The sequence below is a fragment of the Antechinus flavipes genome, chromosome 6, assembly GCF_016432865.1.
Source record: "Antechinus flavipes isolate AdamAnt ecotype Samford, QLD, Australia chromosome 6, AdamAnt_v2, whole genome shotgun sequence".
Lineage (NCBI taxonomy): Eukaryota > Metazoa > Chordata > Mammalia > Dasyuromorphia > Dasyuridae > Antechinus > Antechinus flavipes.
In genome coordinates this window covers 16160717-16183733 of record NC_067403.1, presented here as the reverse complement: position 1 = coordinate 16183733, position 23017 = coordinate 16160717, and the positions used below count along the sequence as shown (strand labels likewise).

The 23017-nt window shown below is 36.4% G+C and overlaps 2 protein-coding genes across 5 annotated transcripts in view; both read right to left on the bottom strand.

The window, feature by feature from the left end:
• The window catches only part of LOC127540922 (sodium-dependent phosphate transport protein 2B-like), a 205660-nt gene that overhangs the window by 53061 nt on the left and 129582 nt on the right, over positions 1 to 23017 (bottom strand). The gene's annotated exons all lie outside the window — the stretch shown is intronic.
• The window catches only part of LOC127540760 (sodium-dependent phosphate transport protein 2B-like), a 34067-nt gene that overhangs the window by 7725 nt on the left and 3325 nt on the right, over positions 1 to 23017 (bottom strand). The window contains exons 4-7 of the mRNA XM_051965597.1: positions 21825 to 21936; positions 6411 to 6606; positions 5562 to 5657; positions 5192 to 5312 (exon numbers count right to left, since the gene is read on the bottom strand). Of these exons, the coding sequence (XP_051821557.1) occupies positions 5192 to 5312; positions 5562 to 5657; positions 6411 to 6606; positions 21825 to 21936 (525 nt within the window). The remainder of the gene's footprint in view (positions 1 to 5191; positions 5313 to 5561; positions 5658 to 6410; positions 6607 to 21824; positions 21937 to 23017) is intronic.

The window sequence follows — 23017 nt, the reverse complement described above, 5'->3', positions numbered from 1 at the left end:
GCACAAGCCAGGGCAGGTCAAACAAGCCAGAAAGAGTTGCTGAGCCCCAACACAGGTCATTGACAGATCAGTGAGTTATCCACTATTCACTGTGGGTCCTGGCACAGCACTAGGAGAATGCTCTGAAACTCCAGAGCAGTCCTAGGCAAACAAATAGAGTCTTCAAGCCCTGGCACAAGAAGCTTGGGACAGTGGTCTCTCCACCCCAGAAGCAGAGTCCAACCAGTGAAATGGATTGGGGAAAAGTAAGTAAAAAACAAAATAATGAAGCTAACTATAAGGCATCATAAAAGTTGTCGTGGTGACAGGGAACATTAAAATACACACAGAAGAGGACTACAAACAAAAGCTCAAAGAAAAATGTCAATTCATCTCACGTCCAAAAAGAATTCTCGCAAACACCCAAAAGAGGATTTACAAAATCAATTAAGAGCAAGGGACTGGAACCTGAGAGGATGCCCATCAGTTGGGGAATGGCTGAATAAATTATGGAATATTATTGTTCTGTAAGAAATGAGCAGCAGAATAGTTTCAGAAAGGCTTGGAAAGATTTACATGGACTGATGCTGAGTGAAGTGAGTAGAACTAAGGACACATTGTACATAGCAACAAGATTATATGATGATCAATTCTGATGGACATGGCTCTTTTCAACAGCAAGGTGATTCAGGCCAGTTCCAATGGTCTTGTGATCAAGAGGACCTTCTGCACCCAGAGAGAGGATTGTGGGAGTGAATGTGGATCACAGAATAATATTTTCACTTTTTTGTTGTGTTCACTTGCATTTTATTTTCTTTCTCATTTTTTTCCTTTTTGATCTGATTTTTCTTGTGCAGCATGATAAATCATAAAATGGAACAAGTCATGAATTCATTCCCTAAGAGGATCAGGTAGTTTCATGTGTTAATTCTATCAAACATTTAAAGAATAGCTAATTCTAATATTATATAAGCTATCTGGAAAAATGGAAAACTCCATTTATTCCTTAAAACAATAAGTGGTATCTATCTAATACCACCATCAAGAATTATCTGTAATGTAGATAAGCTAGAAGTTTTCACAATAAAATCAGGGGTAAAGCAAGAATACCCTATTATCAATATTATTATTCAATATTGTACTGGAAATAATAAGTGGGAGTCTACCTGCCAAGACAAGTCCAGGAACTATATGATGACAATTACAAGATGCAAAAATACAAAGTATCAAGGGAATTAAAGGGAAAAAATGCAAAGGACATGGCCTAGCAGTCCCAGACCTAAAACTATTAAAAAAGTAACAGTCTTCAAAACCATATGGTACTGGCTAAGAAATAGATTGATGGATCAGAGGAATAGGTTAGATATACATGATGCAATAATCAATGATTATAGTAATCTAGTGTTTGATAAATCCCCAAATCCCATCTTCTGGGATAAGAACTCCCTATTTCACAAAAATTTATGGGAAAACTGGAAAATAATATATCAGAAACTTAGCATAGACCTGCATCTTTCATTCCATACCAAAATAAGATCAAATAGGTACCTAATAATTTTTTCACCGTGGTACATGGCACCTTCACAAAAATTGAAAATATATTGGGCATTAAAAACCTCACAATGAAGTATAGAAAGGCAGATATATTAAATGTCTTACATTCTCAGATATGATAAGCAAATTAGAAGAGTAAGGGATAGTTTAAAATCAGATTTTTGGATAAGAGAAGGATTTATGGCCAAAGAAGCACTAGAGAACATTATGAAATGTCAGATGGACAACTTTGATTACATTAAATTAAAAACGTTTTGCACAAAACAAGACCAACATAGCCAAGATTAAAAGGGAAACAGAAAGCTGGAGAAAAAAAATTTTTTTACAACCAGTGTTTCTGATAAATAACTCATTTCTAAAATATATAAAGAACTCAGTCAAATTTATAAGAATGCAAGCCATTACCCAATTGAGAAATGGTCAAAGAATATAGCAGACAATTTTAGAATGAAGAATTTAAAATCATCTGTAGTCTTAAAATATGCTCTAAATCACTATTGATTAGGAAATGCAACTTAAAACTACTCTTCTAGGTACTTCTTCACATATTTCAGAAAGGGATGGATGTATGGATTGGTGAGCTGAGTCAATATAATTAAAATAACAATTCTACCTAAATTAATTTGTTTATCCAATGTCATACCAAACTCTGAAAAAGTATTTTATAGAGCTAAGGAAAAAAAAACAACAAAATTCATCTGGGGAAAAAAGGTAAAAAATATCAAGAAAATGAATAAAAATATATGAAGGAATATGGCCTATCAATACTAAATATTTACTATATTATATAGCACTAATCATCAAAATAATCTGGTAACAGCTAATAAATAAAATGGCAGATAAGTGGAATAAATTAGGTACATGATACACCATAATAAACATCCAGAGTAATCTAGTGTTTGAACAGCTAGTTTTCATACAGGTCACAATCTATAAACCCTAGTTTCTGGGATAAAAACGCATTATTTGAGAAAAACTGATGGAAAAACTGGGAAAATATTATGGCAGAAACTAGGTATATAAAGCATTCTCTCACACCATAAACCAAGATATGGTTAAATAGGTACATGATTTAGACATCAAGGGTGATACTATAAGCAAATCAGGAGAGAAGGAATAGTTTACCTCTTCAATCTATGGAGAAAGGAAGAATTTCAAACCAATGAAAAATAGAGAAAATTAATGTCAAATGGATAAATTTGATTATATTAAATTTAAAAGGTTTTGCACAAGCAAAACTAATGCAACCAAAATTAGAAGAAAAATAGAAATGGGGGGGGGGGGCAGAACATTTAAAGTAAAAATCTTTGAAACAGGCTTCATTTCCCAAATATATAAAAAACTTAAGATTTATAAGGGAAGAATTTATGTCCAAAAAAGGACTAGAGAACATTATGACATGCAAAATGGACAACTTTGATTACATTAAATTAAAAAGCTTTTGCACAAACCAATGTAGGCAAGATTAAAAGGGAAGTAGAAAGTTGGAGAAAAAAAAGTTTTACAGCCAGTGTTTCTGATAAATAACTCAGTTCTAAAATACATAAAGAACTTTCCCCAATTGATAAATGGTCAAAAGGATATAAACAGGCCACTTTTGGATAAAGAAATCAAATCTACCTATAGTCATATGAAAAAATGCTCCAAATCACTATTGATTAGAACAATGCAAATTAAAACCATTCTTAAATGGTGCCACCGCATATCTATTAGATTGGCTAATATGACAGAAAAGGACAATTATTTTACTTTCAAAATTTATATTTATGTATAAATTTGTATTTTATATATTATATTATATATAATTATATAATTTTACATATAAATTTATATTTATGCAAAAAATTCCGACACTAATTCAAAATTCTGGGCCCAGAGCACCATCCACTATGAGGAGAACACTGTTCAAATTGATGGACCTATGTTTGAGCCCCAATTCCTAAATTACTCCCTAGCAGTAAACTAGACATTTTAGTACATAGCAGAATATTTTTAAATTTAACTCTTGAACCTATAGAAGCAGAATTTTATTGCTGGAAGAGACAAGAGAGGCCACCTCCAGCCCACTCATTTTACAGATAAGAAAATCAAGACCCAGGAAGAGTTTAAGAGACTTGCCCACAGTCACATGTACACCAGGCAACAGAGTTGAAAATTGAATTTAGGTTCCTCTGACTTTTAAAATTCAGGCTCTTTCCACTGTATTATGGAATCTGAAATTCAAATCGGTCTTTTTCTATTTCTATCATGCACATGGATATGTTTACTGATCCTGCCTCTCAAGAAAAAATCTTTTGTACCCTAAGGACCAAGACTCAGTTACAGTCTTTAATAAATCTCCCCCATTTCCATGAAATAGAATGTCCCAAAATATGCTTAAGCAATTGATTAAACTTGGAATGAGGGAAATTTTATGGATTTTATCCTAGCAAGACCAAAGAGTTAATGAAACTCCCTAAAATATCCCCTATTCAGAGTCTAAAATAAATTCAGCAATGGAGAGCTAACTCCCTGGGAGAAGAAAAGCCAGTGAATGTCAGAATTTGATACTAGAAGGAACTGCACTAGTCTTCATACATGTCACTCAAGCTAGGAATGGTATCTAGGAGCCAGTGGGGTATGATGCAAAGAACATCCTAGCAACTAGTCTGCCATTAACTAGTGAGGTGACCTTATGGATCTCATTTTGCTTTTATAACAGTGATTGTCAAGCTTCTGTGCTCAGTATCTTCATGCCATTAAAAACAATGGAGGAGCTGCCCAAAGACTTTTGTTTATGTTTAGAGATATTTACCACATTCAAAATAAATTTGTAGACCCTCCGAAAGGATTTCAAAGACCCCCAGGACTTTCTGGACTGCATTTTGAGAACCATGTTTTATAAAATGGGGATAATAACATTTCCCTCGAGGCAAGCAAGTTAATACACCCATGCAAGGAGCTAAAGTATTGGATAGATGAATTCTCAGGGCCCTTTGAACGGCAGGATTGTCAGAAAGTCAGAACAATGTCCTGCAAATATTTGGGATCCATATGAACAAAGATGGCCTGGGTCTCAGAGGCCATTGTCTAAATGAATCGAGTGTACATAAGAAGTCCATGTGAAAGCTGACTTTTCTCTGCCTCCAACCTATATTCCTAAGAGCTGTCTGATTTGTTTTAGACTTGGGTCAGAACTTCCAAATGCCTCAGAGGCCAGTCTGGACCAGTGTACAGAGAAGAGCAGACAAATGTAATGAGGATTTTTTTTTTGAGTTCTTTGCCCTGCCTCCTGTATCACCCGTACATTAAGTGTTCATTTGCATCAGTTAAATAGAAGATTAGTCATTCCTTAGAGTAGTCCTAGCCACCTTCTCCTCCCCAAGGATACTACTTTCAATACTCCTTTTACAGAGCTGTCTTTTTGGTCTGGCAGTCAGTTGTCACATCAAGGACTATCTTGCTATCAATCACTGATGGAGGAAGAGGAGTAAATACAGAGAGTGAGCAGTCTGAACTATGCTGATGACTGTTAAATCTTCCCCGGCCTCCTATAGCTCTATTTCACCGGACTTATTTACTCAAGACTTCTCTTGTCCTGCACTTGTCCTTCTACCAAAAAAGGAGCATGAAGTTATAAATTCAGGAAAGATTCATTTACAATCAATTTTCTACTCACATTTTTCAATGTTCTCTTTATGTGTTATGTTGTAGAGTGTCCAGGTCAAGTTCCCTTCGGTCCAGCATAAAGTGGGAGAGGAACAATTTTCTCGGGAGGCTACAGTAATGTTGCTTAAAGACTACATGACACCACACAGAAAGAAAAAGAATACCTCTTAATAAGGGTGGTTTTCTATGTGAAGATACAATTTACAGCACTGAAGACACGTCCCCACTGGCCATTGCATCCCCACTTTTACCCTCTTCTTTACCTCACTTTCCCTAAATTTATAGAACACCAATAGCATTTACAATCCCTCAACATCACAGAAGGAACAGAAGATTCTCAGGCCCCACCTATGTCCTTTGAATTATTTTCTGATACTTACCACATATTTTGAAGTTTTACACCAAATCTTTACCATGCTTTTGATTTCTGCTTGCACATGTCCTGTAGCAATTTCAAGTATGACTTTTTTATCGAGCTAAGAAAAACAACAGATATGAAAAAAAGAGTTAGCCTGTTCCTCAGCTATGATTTGTGACTGAAAAATTAGTTACTCTTCTAGAGGCTCCAATATATAAGAAAACCAAAAAAAAAAAAAAAAAAAAAAAAAAAAAAAAAAAAAAAAAAAAAAAAAAAAAGGTCTTATTTTCAGAAGACCACACTTACACGTGATCTTTCCTCATCTTAGCCCGATAGACTATTTTGCCCCATTCTAGAGGGCCCAGTATACCACCAGCTTATCAGTGGGCATCTTTTATTTTGTCTTCATTTCCTTTAGTACCTGGCCCATGGTAAGGATTTAATAAATGCTTTTTGGTTGATTGCTGCTGGCAGGAGGCATACCTTGGAAAATAGTTTGACCTAATTTCAGGGTCTATCTACCCAAATATTGACCTACTGAAAGCCAATACTGTTGGGTCAAGATAAAAAAAAAAAAAAACAGAATCATCGGGTACAAAATAGCAGACCAGTTGAGTCTCTCCTTTGGCCAGAATGATGATAAGAAACAAAACTTGGTGCCTGAAGCAACCTAGTGCTTGCTTCTTAGATCCATTCACGTACACAATGAAATGAGAAAGACACAAGGGTGAGAAGCACCCTATTAGGACCAACAGCTTAGGAAAGGAGACAACTGTTAACTCCACTTCCAAGAGAACCAGGTTTATCACATTTACTGATTTTTTACCCTCTTACTGACTCAGACTTAAAATCAGGGAATCTTGATGCCCACCTGGATGATGAGGTTTGTTAAGGGTTTGGTGATGACTTTCAGCAGTTCTGGAGCATCTTCTTCACGGATGATAAAAACGTAGTCAATAATGATACGAGTGATACTGAGGAGGTAGCCTGTGGCCTCCTCCAGGGGCAGCAGCACCAGCACCGACAGCCAGTTAAAGAAGTCGTGGACAGTAGCTCCTGCAAAAGCCCTGGAGCAAGGAGAAAACCCAAAGAAAGAGAAAAGGACAAGACAGTTACTCTAGAATGTCATATAGCTATTATAGAAAGAGTGATGCGGTAGAGGGTTCTCGATCTAGAGTTAAGAAGATCTGAGTTTAAACATAGTCTTAGACACCTCCTGTTTCTGGGACTATCTCAAGTCAATTAACTTCAGTTTCCTCAGCTGTAAAAGATTAGAATAATAATCACAGTCTCACAGGACTGTTGGGGGCTCTAATGAGATAACACTTGCAAATTAAGCACCATAGTAGGTGCTTAATAAATGCTTGTTCCTTCTACTCTTTCATGATCATTTTGGTTTACATTTTGAAGTTTAATTCAGTTTCATGTTTCACCCAATACTACTGGTTTAACTATTTAAAAAAAATTTTCATTTCCTAAGCAGAACCAGGAGATCATTATACCCTGCAACAAGATTATACGATGATCAACCCTGATGGATGTGGCTCTCTTCAACAATGAGATGATTCAAACCAGTTCCAATTGTTCAGTAAAGAAGAAAATCATCTACGCCCAGAGAGAGAACTATGGGAAATGAATGTGGACCACAACATAGACTTTCCACTCTTTCTGTTATTGTTTGTTTCCATTTTTGTTTTCCTTCTCAGGTTTTTTTTTCTTTCTTTCTAGATCTGATTTTTCTTGTGTAGCAAGATAATTGTACAAATATGTATACATATATTGTATTTAACATATACCTTAACATATTTAACATGTATTGGTCTACCTGCCATCTAGGGGAGGGGTAGGGGCAAGGATGAGAAAAGTTGGAACAGAAGGTTTTGCAAGGGCCAATGTTGAAAAATTACCCATGCTTATGTTTTGTAAATAAAAAGATATAATAATAATAAAAATAAATAAATAAAATAATAAAATTTTTATTTCCAAATTCTTTTTTCTCTTTCCTCTACCTCATGAATTAAGAAGACAAGAAATAATAGTAACCATTATGCATATGCAGTCATGCAAAATGTATTTCTACATTTGCCATATTGTGTAACAGCAACAACAAAGAAGAAAAAAAGGAAGGAAATATTCTTCAATTTGTTCTTAGAATACAACAGTGCTCGCTCTAAAGGTGGATTGCATTTTTTCATCATGAATCTTTTAGAATTGTTATGAATCATAATTTGTTTTGTGGTTGTTTTATAATATGTGGTTTCTTTTATAATAGCTTTTTATTTTTCAAAATACATGCAAAAATAGGTTTCAACATTCACCCTTGCAAAACCTTGTGTTCCAAATTTTTCTCCCTCCCTCCCCACTTAGACAGCAAGTGATACAGTACAGATAGGTTAAACATCTGCAGTTCTTCTAAACTTATTTCCACATTTATTATGCTGCACAAGAAAAATCAGATCAAAAATGGGAAAAATGAGAAAGAAAAAACAAGCCAGCAAACATCATCAACAACAACAAAGATGAAAATATTATGTTCAGTCCTCATAGGCTCTCTCTATCCCAAGTCTGTTAGAACTGGCTCCAATCAGCTCATTGTTGAAAAGAGCCAGGTCCATCACCATTGATCATTACATAATCTTTTTGCTATGTACAATGTTTTCTTGGTTCTAGAAACTTCACTTTCAGTTCATGTAACTCTCCAGGCCTTTCTGAACTCAGCCTGCTGATCATCATGAATCACAAAATTGACCAGAATAACTAAGTCTTTCACAGTTACTCATCATGACAATATTGTTGCTACTATGTACATTTTGTTGATTCTTTTCACTTCATTTTACATAGATTCATATGTCTTCCCAGATTTTTCTGAAATTGTTTCCTGATTTTTTATACTCCAAAAGTATTCCATTATAATCACATGTCACAACTTGTTCAGCTGATTCCCAACAGATGGGCATCCCTTCAGTTTCCAATTATTGGCACACTAAAAAGAGCTACTATAAATATTTTTGTATCTTATGAGTCTTTTCCCTTTTTTCTGTATTCTCTTTGAGATTTAGGTATATAGAAGCATCGTTGCTGGGTCAAAGGGTATGCAATTTTTATAGTCCTTTTTGCATAGTTGCAAACTGTTCTTCAGAACAGTTGGGTCAATTCACAATTCTACCAATGGCACATTAGTTTTTTTTTTTATTTTTATTTTCCCCGAGGTACAGGTAAAAACAATATTTGGGGGAAAGGGTTACACATGTACTATCTTTTGTTTTTACATATTTCCTTACGAATCATATTGGGGGTGAAAGATCAGAACAAAAGGGAAAAACAATGAGAGAGAAAAAAAAGAGAAAAAGACAAAAAAAGTGAATATGGAATATGATGATTTACATTCAATCTCCATAGTTCTTTTTCTAGATGTGGATAACATTTTCCATCCAAAGTTTATTGGGATGCTTGGAACACTGAACCACTGATTAGAGCCAAGTCTTTCATAGTTGATGTACAATATTTTCCCGATTCTGCTTGTTTCGATCAGCATCAGTTCATATAACTCTTTCCAGGCCTTTCTAAAATCAGCCTCCATCCAATTTTTATAGAACAATAATATTCTATTACTTTCAAACGCCATAATTATTCAACTATTCCCCAACTGATAGGCATCTACTCAATTTTTCAATTCTTTACCACCACAAAAAGAGCTACTTTAGTTTTTTATGTATAAGTACTCTTCCTTTTTCTTTTATCTCTGGAGTTTAGGTCAAAGAGAATACATAATTTTTATAATCTTTGGGGTGTACTTACAAATTGCTCTTCAGAATAGAGCAGTTCACAGGTGTACCATTAGTATCCCTGCTTTTCCAAATCCCTTTCATTAACTTCAATTTTACTTTTCTGTCATATGCATCTCTCCCATGAGTGAGAATTGTTTCCATTTGTATATCTCTAATCAATAATGACTTAAAACATTTTCACAAGATTATCGATAGCTTTGATTTCTTGTTCTGAAATCTGCATATTCCTATCTTATGATCATTTATCATTTGGGGAATAGCTTATTTTTATAAATGTGGCTCAATGCCCTATATATTTGAGAAATGAAATCTGTATCAAAGAAACTTTCTGTCAACAGTTTCCTGCTTTCCTTCTAATTCTGGTAGTGTTTGTGGGGGAAAAATCAAAAGTATTTATTATACATTCCATGATCCTATCTCATCTCTTTTTTGACCATAAATTCTCCCCTTATGCATTGATCTGACAAGCAAAATTTTATATGCTCCTTTAATTTGCTTACGATATTACCCTTTATGTCTTAATCATATATCCCCATTCTGACCTCAATTTACTAGAAATTGTGAGTCTGTTGGTCACTTTTGCTAATTTTACAAAATTATTTATCTTAAATTATCTTTCCTCAAACAACACAAGTGTTTTTCCTTTGAGACATTTCATTTTCTTCTATTTTTTCATTCTTTTGTTTGTTTTACTGCTTTCTTATTTTTTCTCATTTATTTTTAATGCATAATGCTTTATGAATCATGTGGGGAGAGAAAAATCAGAACAAATGGGGAAAACCTTGGGAGAGGGGAAAAAAAACAGAAAAAAAGACATGAACATAGCTTGTGTTGATTTACATTCAATCTCCATACTTCTTTTTCTGCATTCAGATGGCATTTTCTATCCAAAGTCTATTAGGATTGTCTTGGATCACTGAACCACTAAGAAGAACCAAGTCTTTCATAGTTGATCATTGGGGATATGGGTGTGTTCCTGTATGTATACACACACACACACACACACACACACACACACATCTATGTGTGTGTATGTGTGTGTGTATCTGTGCTTAACTGTTTTTGTGTTCAATGTTATTGTGTATAATGTATTCCTGATTCTGTTTGTTTCACTTAGCATCAGTACATGTAAATCTTTCTAGATCTTTCTAAAATCAGTTGTTCATCATTTTTATAGAACAATAATATTCCTTATCTTTATGTTCCATGTTTTATTATTTTCTTGATATCTCATAAAGGCATCAGCTTTCATCTGATCCATTCTCATTTTTAAAAACATTTTTTTCAGTGAGGTTTTTATAAACCTTTTAACCAAATCATTCTCTTTCCATATTTTCTTGTATTGCTCTTCTTTTCATTTCCCAATTTTTACTGTGCCTCCTTTAATTGGTTTTTGAAATTATTTTTCACTTTTAAAAATTGCTTTAATGCTTCTATAAATTCTTGTTGGGCTTCTGTTTAATTTGCATTTTAAGGCATTACTTGTAATTTTTTTTCAAATGATTGCCTTCTTTTAAGTCTTTTGAGCTACCCTGCCACAATAAAAGTTTTTTAAAAAATTTTATACACACACACACACAAAATGTATGTGTAATAGTAGAGTGTCTATCTTTTCTTTGTTTCCTTGTAGATATTCTTTTGTTCTCTGCATGCATTTTTTTTACTTTTTTTTTCCTCTCTCATCCCTCCCACTTCCCCCAAGCACAGTTATATTTATATAACTTATAGTTAAGCACAGATATATTATATATATATACACACAAGAACACACTCACATTCCCAAACACACACACATATATTCATAGTTATCCACAGACCCACACACTTATACATATATCTATATTTGCACATACATAGAACAACATGCATGCATATCTACATATATACTCAGAAACATACACACACACACACACACACACACACATATGCATTTACCCATACATAAACATGCATCAAAAACAATATTAATCTGGCTGACATATAATGTAGATTACTCTCTTGCTTGAATCTGTAAGTCTGACTTTGTCTAAAATCAATGATTATTAGCCATACTTTTTTTCTAATAAAGTCTATGCCTGATCCTTGTTGTAGTATTTGTGTATATCTCTTCTTTCTCTAACTGTTCTACTTTAATTCTGCTCCTTACCTTGCCTTTCTATAACTTTGTCTCCCCCCACCCATAGATCCTCCTTATCTTCTCACCCCACCCCTTGCATCTCCTTTTCCCCCATCCCTCCTTCCCTTTTATTTTATAAATTTTGGAGAGTGCTATACTTCATAATATATATGTAGTATTGCCTATTGAAACCATTCCCAATTGGAGTATGTTCACCCTAAATTGTGTATTAGTTCTGTTTATGCGAGATATCTGAAGAGCTTGAAATTTACTGACCCACTCTGCCATCTTCCCAGAGTCCTCACCTATAACATTACTTTTTGATAGTCACATTTTTTAGTTGTTATTTGCTTATTTTTTCAGCCTGTTTCTTCACCTTGGACCTTAAAATTAGGCTCTGCAGACTTCAATGGGAGAGGGATGACAGGGGGACAGAGGGATTTCTAAAGCTCTATCTAGGGTTTGTAGGTTTCCAAAGTGGTATGACGGAGAGAAATCTGGTCATGTCGCTTAGTCTGCATTCTGGTCCCAGGTATAATGACTGAGATTATTCCTTTCTGTCCTTGAATTGAAACCTGGAATTGGGTAATGGGAGACAAAACTCCCAATTCAACTAGATGCTGTGCCCAGTGCTAGCAAAGGGGTCCCCTAGACTCTCTTTCTGATAAGATGCTCATTCCATTTACCATGCCTGGGTTATGACAGCTCCTAGTATTGCTATCACCTAGAAGGCCTACAGTCAGTGATGCTTCATTCTCCCAGCCAGCTCCCACCGTACTGTCATAGAACTCTCATTCTCTTTTTTATTTCAAGCTTTCCTAGCCTGGAACAATGACTCATTATGATTTTGTCAGCTTTTCTACTAGATACAATTTGATATGTTTTCTATGGCTAGTTTGTAGAAGAGTTTTCAGGGAAAATTTGGCCATTTTAACCCTTCAGTCCAACATCTTAACTATACCTCCATTTCATTATATGTCTTGTTTTATTATTTTCTTGATATCTGATAGAGGCATTAACTTCCATTTATTTTTGATAAAATGTGGGAGTTATATGGAAGTGACATACTAATACAAGGCATCTCATAGAAATTTTCTTGATTCCAATTAATAGACTCACAACGTGAGTCTATTGCAGGGTGAGAAATGTCCAGTTTAATAAGAAATGCCTTCTTATTGGTAAGTTCATTTCAAACCATTTCAAGAACATGACTCTCTCCCTGGGAACCTAACCTTTCTTTAACCCTATGAGACTGGGAACATGCCACATGTATTTTGCTTCACTTCCACAATCCCAGGAACTAGCCACTCCGTGGGACACAATGGATGTCAGGGAGGGTTGGCCCCCTCCCGGACATCTACATTTATCAAGTCATATCTTGGAAGCCCATCTGGCATTTCCTTCTCCTATACCTAACTTTCTATATGTAAGCAAGTTGGCCCTGTGCTGACTTTGTTTTTCAAGCACTATATATTCAGGCCAGTTTTAATCATAGTCGGAACCTCACCTATCTGGAATCTCTCCCATTTGGAACTCAACGGCTATTCATTCGAGGTCCTCAGCCAAGCTGCAACTTAAGAATTGCAACTTAGAGAAGTACTTCTTCGAACGGTGATGGTCTATGTCTTAATCATATTTCTTCTTTTTCTTTGTCTTTTATGTATTATTTACTGTGTTGGTTGTTATTGTAGGCAGTCTATTCCATGTATTGTATAATTAAATTTTACTTTTGCTTAAACTGAGTAAGAAAGCGTCATTTATAGGAGCGAATCCGAACCTTTCCTAAATTCACATAACAAAAATTGGCGTAGTCGGCAGGATTCGCTATAAATGCCTTTCTTTAAGAGAAATCGCGATTCCCCCACACCCGTTGAAGTTCCGGGTTGGGAGGACATGTCCTTTTCTCCCTTAGCAAAGGTCTGGGCACAGATCTCTGGAATGTGCGAGGATTGGAATGCTCGTATTAGAAACGGTAAACCGGCTCACTTAGCTGAATGTTTAACTAACATTCCAATAGAGAAAGGGAAGTAAATGAATGGTATCTGTTGGAGAGGATGGGCTCTGTTAACAGCATATAGAAAGGTGTGTCAAGAATTAGAAAAGAAAGAAGAGGAAAGAATTCAGATGGAAAAAGAAATGTCTGAATTACAGGGACGAATGTCAATGTTACAATGCCAAAATTTTATTTTGGGAGATCAAGCTCGTAATTACCAGAGCATTGCCAAAAAAGCGGCTGTACGAATAGCTCAATATAAATATAGGAACAGGAGAGGGAAAGTTAGTAAAAAGAAAGTGCATGCTGTAATAGCCTCTGCAAAAATGGATTGGGATCCTGACAAATGGGATGGAGATATATGGGATGAGGATGATGAAAGAAGGGAAGAAATAATAGAGGCAAAATTCCTCATGCAGAGGAAGAGGCTAGACCCATCATTAGACGAAGGGCTGAAAGAGAAGGCAATAACCAGCCCAAAGTCACTGAGATTACTGAGGATTTTTAACAGAGGAAAGTTAGTGATTTACTTAGTAGATTTTCTCAGAGAACAGGGGAACCAGCTATCTCATGGCTAGTTAGATTAAGTGATGGAGGAGCTGGTGGAATTTGGCTGGATCCTCAGGATTGTTTAAAATTTGTTAGTTTAACTTCAAATCCTTTTGTGCAACAGGCCATTAGAGATCAGAGTCAAATTGGGCTTAATCAGAATGGTAGCAATACCACTCTTTTAGGATTAGTTGCTTCGGCTTTGAGGAATCAGTATCCTGACACCTCCATGTGGCCTAATGCTGCTCGCCCTTGGTATACTTTGAGAGATGGAATTCAAAGACTGAAAGAGGAAGTCATGAAAACTGCAGTCTTAGTGGGAGATGCTGACTCATACACTGACACCCCAGTAATAGCCTTACATAGAGCTCCCATCATAAAATCAGCCCCTCCTGCCTATAAACAATTAATCTTGACTCTCCTAGTGGCAGCCACCAGGGAATCTCTGGGACAAGTGATAGATAAGTTATCTCAATTGGGAGATCTGGGAGAATTTAAAGATGTAGGCAAATCTGCTCCCAGAGAATGGAATAAACCGAAGACTGGGTCTAATTCTAACAATAGAATGTCTAGAAAGGAAATGTTTTCTGCTCTTTTAAAGGCAGGAGTAAAAAGAGAAGAGATAAATGGGATTACTACCTCTGATATGTATTAGCTATATAAAAAGAAGGTGGGGAATAAAGGACAAGTATCTGCTTTAAATGTGACTTCTGCTGCACCACCTATCTCCCTTTATCCTTCTCTAGATCATCTAAAAGGGGAATAGGGTAAAGGTCAAGCCTTACGTGTCCATAGTTTACATACTGATCATAGACCTCATGTGCCTTTAGTAATATTTTGGAAAAATGGATCTACTACTAAAACCCATGCTTTGGTGGACATGGGGGCGGAGGCCACATTGATTTATGGGAATCCTACTTAATTTAGAAATGGAATTCCAATAACTATTTCAGGGCTGGGTGGACTCGAAGTTAGGGCTAGACAAGTATCTTTGAATATGAAGATTGGAACATTCCCTAAAAAGGAATACAGAGTACTAATTGTACCCATTCCTGAGTATATAATGGGAATTGATATATTAAAAGGGATGACATTACATTTACCTGATGGACAATATCGATTTGCTATAAAGACTTTGCAAATAGCTGTAGTAGTTGGAAAATTATTAATGCCTCCAGTCTCTGTCCCTGTTCCCTCAAGAATTGTTAGTCAAAAGCAATATAGGATACCAGGAGGGACAGAAGAGATTACTCAAACTATAAAGGAATATGTGCAGGCTGGAGTGTTAATCCCTACAACTACTGCCTGGATTAATCCAGTTTGGCCTGTAAGAAAATCTGATGGATCCTGGAGAATGACAGTAGATTATAGACAGTTGAATAGAGTCACCCCTCCCTTATATGCAGCTGTCCCAGATACTATTACTCTAATAGAAGCTGTGCAGCCATATCCTGGTTCTTGGTATGCAGTAATAGACTTAGCTAATGCATTTTTTACTATTTCTATAGAACCTAAGCAGTGGGACCAATTTGCATTTACCTGGCAGGGCAGGCAGTATACCTTTACTAGACTTCCCCGAGGTTATCTACATAGTCCCACTATCTGTCATCGGATAGTGGCTGAACACTTGGATGAACTTAATTGGTCTGATGTGAGATTAACCCATTATATTGATGATATTATGATACAAGCCACTACTGTTCAGAGCACTGAACAACGACTGGCGCAGCTTATAGAACATATGAAAGGGAAAGGATGGGAAATCAATCCTGATAAGATACAAGGACCTGACCAGAGTGTAAAGTTTTTTGGGATAATTTGGAATAAAAGCCACAGAGAAATATTACCAAAGGCCAGGCAGAAAATTTTGGACTTTTCTCCTCCCCGGGATAAGAAAGAAGCACAAAAATTTATAGGTTTATTTGGATTTTGGAGGAATCATATTCCCTATTTAAGCCAGATCTTGCAACCTTTGTATAAGGTCACCAGAAAGAAATATGAATTTGAATGGGGATAAGGAGATACAGGCCTTTGAGGAAGCTAAAGCCGCTATCCAGACTGCCCTAGATTTATGGCCTGTGAAGGAAGGGCCTGTAGAATTACAGATATCTGTTTTAAATGGATATGCAGATTGGAATTTATGGCAAAGACAGCGGGCGAAGAATGTTCCCCTAGGGTTTTGGTCCCAAAAATTGCCCCCTGCAGGACAAAATTATACTCCTTTTGAACAACAATTATTAGTAGCATATTGGGCATTGGTGGAAACTGAGCGTTTAACTTTAAATCATGAAGTAATTTTAAGGCCAGCTATACCCATAATGAGCTGGATTTTGGGGACACCTGCTTCCCACAAAATTGGGCATGCTCAAGAATCTTCCATAATTAAATGGAAGTGGTATTTACAAAATAGAGTAAAAACTATGAGGCAGGGAGTGTCTGCTCTGCATGAGAAGGTTTTAGAACTTCCAAACAATATGTGAAAACACCCAGATTATATGAGCAGTCCTCAGTATCTTGGAATCAAGGTTATGATTCTTTAACCAAAGAGCAAAAAGACCATGCCTGGTTTACTGACGGTTCAGCCAAGTATACAGGCTCCAAAAGATACTGGAAAGCAATAGCATATAATCCAGTAAAAAATACTGTTCTGGAGGCTACAGGAGAAGGCCAAAGTAGCCAGTAGGCTGAATTAATGGCTGCTTATCAAGCAATACAGAGTGAAAAAGGAAATCAGTGTCATTTGTTTACTGACTCATGGGCTGCGGCTAATGGACTAATGGTCTGGATGCCCATGTGGAAAGAGCACGATTGGAAAATAAGGGATAAGGAGGTCTGGGGCAAGAAATTGTGGTTACAAATATGGAATTGGTATCAGAATACTAATGTGTCTGTGTTTCATGTAGATGCTCATGTAAAGACGGATTCCGTGGAATGTGAGTATAATGCGCGAGCAGATGAACTATCCAAAATACAAGGAAAGGCACTGCAAGTGATCCCCACTAAGGATGATGACCTAATGTTAGGCAAATGGATCTACACTGCTGCAGGACATCTTGGCACACTTGCTTCTTACGGGTGGGCATTAGATAGGGGAATTAATCTTCCTTTTGACTTATTTAAACAAATATCTCAAGAGTGTCCCCAGTGTCAGCTCTTTAGTCAGCACCCAGGAGGGTGACTGGAGAACTGGCTCGGGGAACACTACCTGCTCAAATCTGGCAAATTGATTATATAGGCCCATTGCCTATGAATTAAGGATGCCAATATGCCTGTACTTGTGTGGATACCTACTCTGGGATACTTATTGCTTGTCCATATAAGAAAGCTACACAAAAGAACATTTGTAAAACTTTAGACATTGTTTCATTGTATTATGGCACCCCCATGCAAATCCAGAGTGATAATGGCACTCATTTTAAAGGAAAAGAAATTGAACTATATTGTAATTATAATAATATTGAATGGATTTATCATATTCCTTATTATCCTCAAGCAGCAGGACTTATAGAAAGAATGAATGGATTATTGAAGGAAAAATTAAAGAAATTAAGTGATAATAATGATTTGAGAAAATGGAAAGAAAATCTATTTGAAGCTCTAAAACAACTAAATAATAGACCTCTAGCTGATGGAGAAGGTGCTCCTCTCTCCAGGATGATGACTCCTAATTTACAAATAAGAAAGGTATCATCTCTTCCCACTATTCAATGGTGGATTCTAAATAAGAATGCTAGGCAAACTTGACGAGCTTCGTTAGGATTAGCAGGATATGATTTATATGTAATTCATGATGTGAATATTTCTCCTCAAGGCCAACAATTATGTCATACTGAATTTGGTATTAAATTACCCCCTGGACATTATGGACAATTATTTTCCAGCTCTGGTCTAGCTTTAAAGCATCAAGTACATGTTTTAGGTGGTGTTATTGATAATGATTACAGGGGAGAAATTAAAGTATGTTTACATAATTCACATATCAGCGAAACTTACTCTTGTAAAGCAGGAGAAAGAATATGTCAATTAGTAATATTGCCTTATTTGAAGGGTCAATGGATTCAAATGAATCAATCCCCTGATGTTACAGACAAAGGAGAGCAAGGATTTGGCAGTTCCAATGACATTTATTGGACCCCTGAAAAAATAATACCAGGAACTAAAGTGTGGATGAAAAAACACCCAAGTGATAAACCTAGACAAGCTGAATTAATTGCCCAAGGGAATACAAATACTGTTATTGTTGTCTATCCAGGTGATGATAAATGGTATCATGTTCCATTAACACAAATGTTTTTATGAAATTAAGTATCTTCTAGTTGTTATTGGCTGGTGGACTGCATGGGCATGGACCTCAGGAATGTTGATGCATCCTCGCAAACATTCGCCCAGGGATTGGACTGCTGATGACCTACCTGACTCTCCATACAACACTTCGATACCCTTATATTGGAATAACAAAACTCAGAGGTTTCAAGATGGATTTATGTGTCCCAATACACTCCTGTGTCAAATAGGAACCTGGACTTTACCTGATGGATCTTCCTTTTGGGTGACCTTGAGACCTGTGTTTAGAATCTTTAGATCTAATCAAACCAATGGGACTATTACAGTTACACCTAAGGCTAACATAACACTATTATGTTGTTTTTCTTATCTCAATTTTACTACTTTTCCTACACATAAAGTACTGTTGCATCTGCTATGATGTCATGTAATATTACTGTTACTCAAAGTACATATTTCAATTATTCCTTCCCAACACATTACAATCAATATTTTATGTGTCAAAATGGATCTATAATTTATATTTCTAAAGGAAGGACTGGAGAATCATATTGGAATTTTATGAAAATGGTATGGGATAAAGAACCTGAAAAACATCCTCCATCCATTGTAAGAGTTCCTAAAACTTGTACCAATACTTCCATTTCACAACGCAAAATAGTATTCCACTATAATGTTACTTTTCCTCCCTTGTCCTTATGCCACAGAAAAAGAAGAGCTTGGCATGATACTTTGCTTGGTAGGGCAGGAACTGGTTTGGGTATAGTTTATTCCGTAGATCTTGAGACCTTGGCCAGCAGACTGTGCAGTGCTGGACAGGGTGTATCTCGAGCTTTAACTGTTAATGCACAATGGTTACCCACAATGATCTTACCACACCAAAATACTTTAAATTACCAAGGCCAATTTCTACATGTATTCGATGATAGTACTTTAGCCAATTTACGCTTGGCTAACAATGTTACCAAATATTCAGTTGGACTAAATGTTCTCTCCAAAATATGTATACCTTGATCCAAAAGGAGAATGCACAACATCTCCTACAAGAAGGAGACACTTATATATGGGATCAAATATTTTCCCTACATGCTGACATGTGGAAAAAGCTTAAACCTGAAAATACACAGTGTATCCCTTACTGGTGCACCGGAACGATTGTATGTTACCAAGTACATGTTTGGACTGTTATGTGCCAATTTCATGTTATTCCTTTTATACTACATGATTATTTTGTACTATCTCATATGCAAAGTAATTATATAGATCATAATAATGTAACTCACACCTTCGCTGACTGTGTACTGACTGATAAGGGCAGAGTATGTGGGATGATGACTCGGCAGGTGGAGCCCTGCCTTCTCCCACATTCTTCTAATCTTTGTGATCTAACTCTATATCCTTTAAACAATTTTTCTATGCTGTATGAAGTTTCTGCCCAATACATATGTGTTGTGTCTAATAATGCTACTGATCTAGCCTCTGTCTCTCAGATTCCTCCTTATTCTGGATGTCTAACTAATGTTTCTTTCTTACACTGGCAGGGTGATGATTTCTATTTTTCCCCTGACATTGATGTGATACAGAATTTGACTTGGGTACCCACATTGTTACCTCTCCCCCATACTTCTTTGTCTTTACAACCTTTAATTAATATTCTGAATCAATCTCATGTCCTGAAGCGACTATTACAGTCTAATCAGCGCGCCTTGAATGAACATCAAATTCAGACTCATATAGTTGCAGGACAGCTGCTCAAGGCCTCACATTTAGTTACTTCTAATACTAATCATCATTGGTATGATTTCTTATTTAAATCTAAAAGTGCTACCTCATATTTTAATAGTTTAGCTATTCCCATATTAGTACTGTCAATCTTTTTATTATCCCTGTGTCTATGTAACTGTTATATGTATTCTAAAATGAAAGACATTTATTCTAATTTCACCCCCCTAGTCATGTCCTCTTATGCTTCTCATGAACTTAAGGCCAAATGAATAAGAAATGCCTTCTTATTAGTAAGTTCATTTCAAACCATTTCAAGAACGTGACTCTCTCCCTGGGAACCTAATCTTTCTTTAACCCTATGAGACCGGGAACATGCCACATGTGTTTTGCTTCACTTCCACAATCCCAGGAACTAGCCACTCTGTGGGACACAATGGATGTCAGGGAGAGTTGGCCCCCTCCCGGACATCTACATTTATCAAGTCATATCTTGGAAGCCCATCTGGCATTTCCTTCTCCTATACCTAACTTTCTATATGTAAGCAAGTTGGCCCTGAGCTGACTTTGTTTTTCAAGCACTATAAATTCAGGCCAGTTTTAATTATAGTCGGAACCTCACCTATCTGGAATCTCTCCCGTTCAGAACTCAACGGCTGTTCATTCGAGGTCCCCAACCAAGCTGCAACTTAAGAATTGCAACTTAGAGAAGTACTTCTTCGAATGGTGATGGTCTATGTCTTAATCATATTTCTTCTTTTTTCTTTGTCTTTTATGTATTATTTACTGTGTTGGTTGTTATTGTAGGCAATCTATTCCATGTATTATTGTACAATTAAATTTTACTTTTGCTTAAACTGGGTAAGAAAGAGTCATTTATAGGAGCGAATCCGAACCTTTCCTAAATTCACATAAGACCAGTCCAGGGGCGAAATAAGATTTGGGAAATTATTTGGTCTGGCCCTGGCAAAGCAAATGCAAGCAGATGATGAGCTGAAAACTAGGTGCAATACCCTCCCACTGCTTGAGTTTTTAAGTTGATAATTTTACATGGGTTGTGAATGATGTAAATATCCAGACTCTGTCTCCATGTCGTTCCTAATTACAATTGTTGGTTGTTCTTTGTTCTCAAAAAAGACCATGATATCAGGGAGATGATGCCATGACATGCAAGTGAAGTGGATTGAAGTGAGGGAAGGCCATACCAGATCACCTGCCTCACTTTCCCCTCCAGAGCCTGGGTCCTATGGTCAGCTATAGATCAGGATGCCTGGAGATAGTCTGGTTTTTTTTAAGCCATTTTAAGCTAAGATCTTTAACAGGTCTCAGTTTAACTGAGGCCAATTCCTGATTCTAAGGATGAAAGGCAAAAATGATGTGATCGTTACTTTTTACAAGTTTTCTAACTTACTCTGATTCCCTTGTATATATGTATGAGTTAGCACCACCTGAAAACCAGTTCAGAAAAGTAAATATTGATGATATTCCCTTCACAAGAGAAACAAAGATTCCCTTTGTTATTCAGCACTATTACCACCCACAATGACCTGTTACCTATTTCCAGACCAGAACAGAGTCCTAGAATATGTTTTGCTTTTTATGAGTCTAGAAGAACGAAATGTTAAAAGAGAATGCATTGTACTAAAAATAAAACCATTGTCAACTGATAATGATTTATGACTAAGCTGAATTAATCTGCACTTGAACAAGGTCCATTGGAAAAGGGAGAAGAGATCTGTGGAGCCATGTGAAGATTTTCTCCTTTAAATCAAAGATGGTCATGACAGTGATGGAGAGAACATGGCTAGCAAACAAGCGAAACAAGCTTCCTACCTTCGAAAATTTTCTCTGTCTCCAGCCTGCAGGAAGGCCACCATTGTATTGGTGATTGAAGTCCCAACATTGGCTCCCATGACAATTGGAATTGCTGCTTTTACTGACAACACTGTCAAAGGGAAAAAAGTAAATGAAGAAGAAAGAATATGGAAATTCACGGGGAAAAAAATGCTTAAACAAGTCAAAGAGTATATATATATTAAAATATGGGAAGGTTATAGAGTCAACCAGGACCAAGAATAGGAATACTTTCTATAAGGCCCCCAACCAGTCAATTATCCAGTCTTTACCTGAAGATCTCCTGTGTGCAAGGAACACCTGAGACCAAGTGCCCTAAACTATAACCATGGCAGAGCAACTGGGGCTTTTCCCATAACAAGAAAATTGGACCGCTGATAGCAATGCTTGAGGGGAGGGAGAGAGGTGATCACTCTTTAATGGTTGCATACCAAGTTCCTTAGCCTTTCGGAATATTATATTCCAGGCCCTTCATTCCTTTAATGTGGATGCTGCTAGATCCTGGGTAATTCTTATTGTGGCTCCTCGATACTTGAATTGGGTTTTTCTAGCCGCTTGCAGTATTTTTTCCTTCGTCTGAGGGTTCTGGCATTTGGCCACTATATTTCTTGGTGTTTTGATTTTAGGATCCCTTTCAGTAGGTGATCGATGAATTCTTTCAATGTCTATTTTACCCTCTGTTTCTATGACTTCTGGGCAGTTCTCTTTGATAATTTCCTGGAAAATAGTGTCCAGGCTCTTTTTTTCATCATACTTTTCTGGGAGTCCGATGATCCTCAGATTGTCTCTCCTAGATCTGTTTTCCAGGTCTGTTGTTTTCCCCAGAAGGTATTTCACATTCTTTTCCATTGTTTGATTTTTTTGGATTTGCTTGACTGATTCTTCTTGTCTCCTCGAGTCATTCAATTCCACTTGTTCAATTCTGATTTTCAGTGAAGTATTTTCTTCACTCACTTTTTAAAAATCTTTTTCTAATTGTCCAATTGAGTTCTTTTGTTCTATGGAATTTTTTTGCATTTCGCCAATTTTGTTTTTTAGAGAGCTGTTTTCTGTTTCCAATTCACTAATCCTATTTTTCAAGGATTTTATTTCTTTATCCACTCTCTCTTTAAATGAGTGGGATGACTTCTCCAGACTTTTTTGCCAAGCCTCCCTCTCCTTTTCGCATTTTT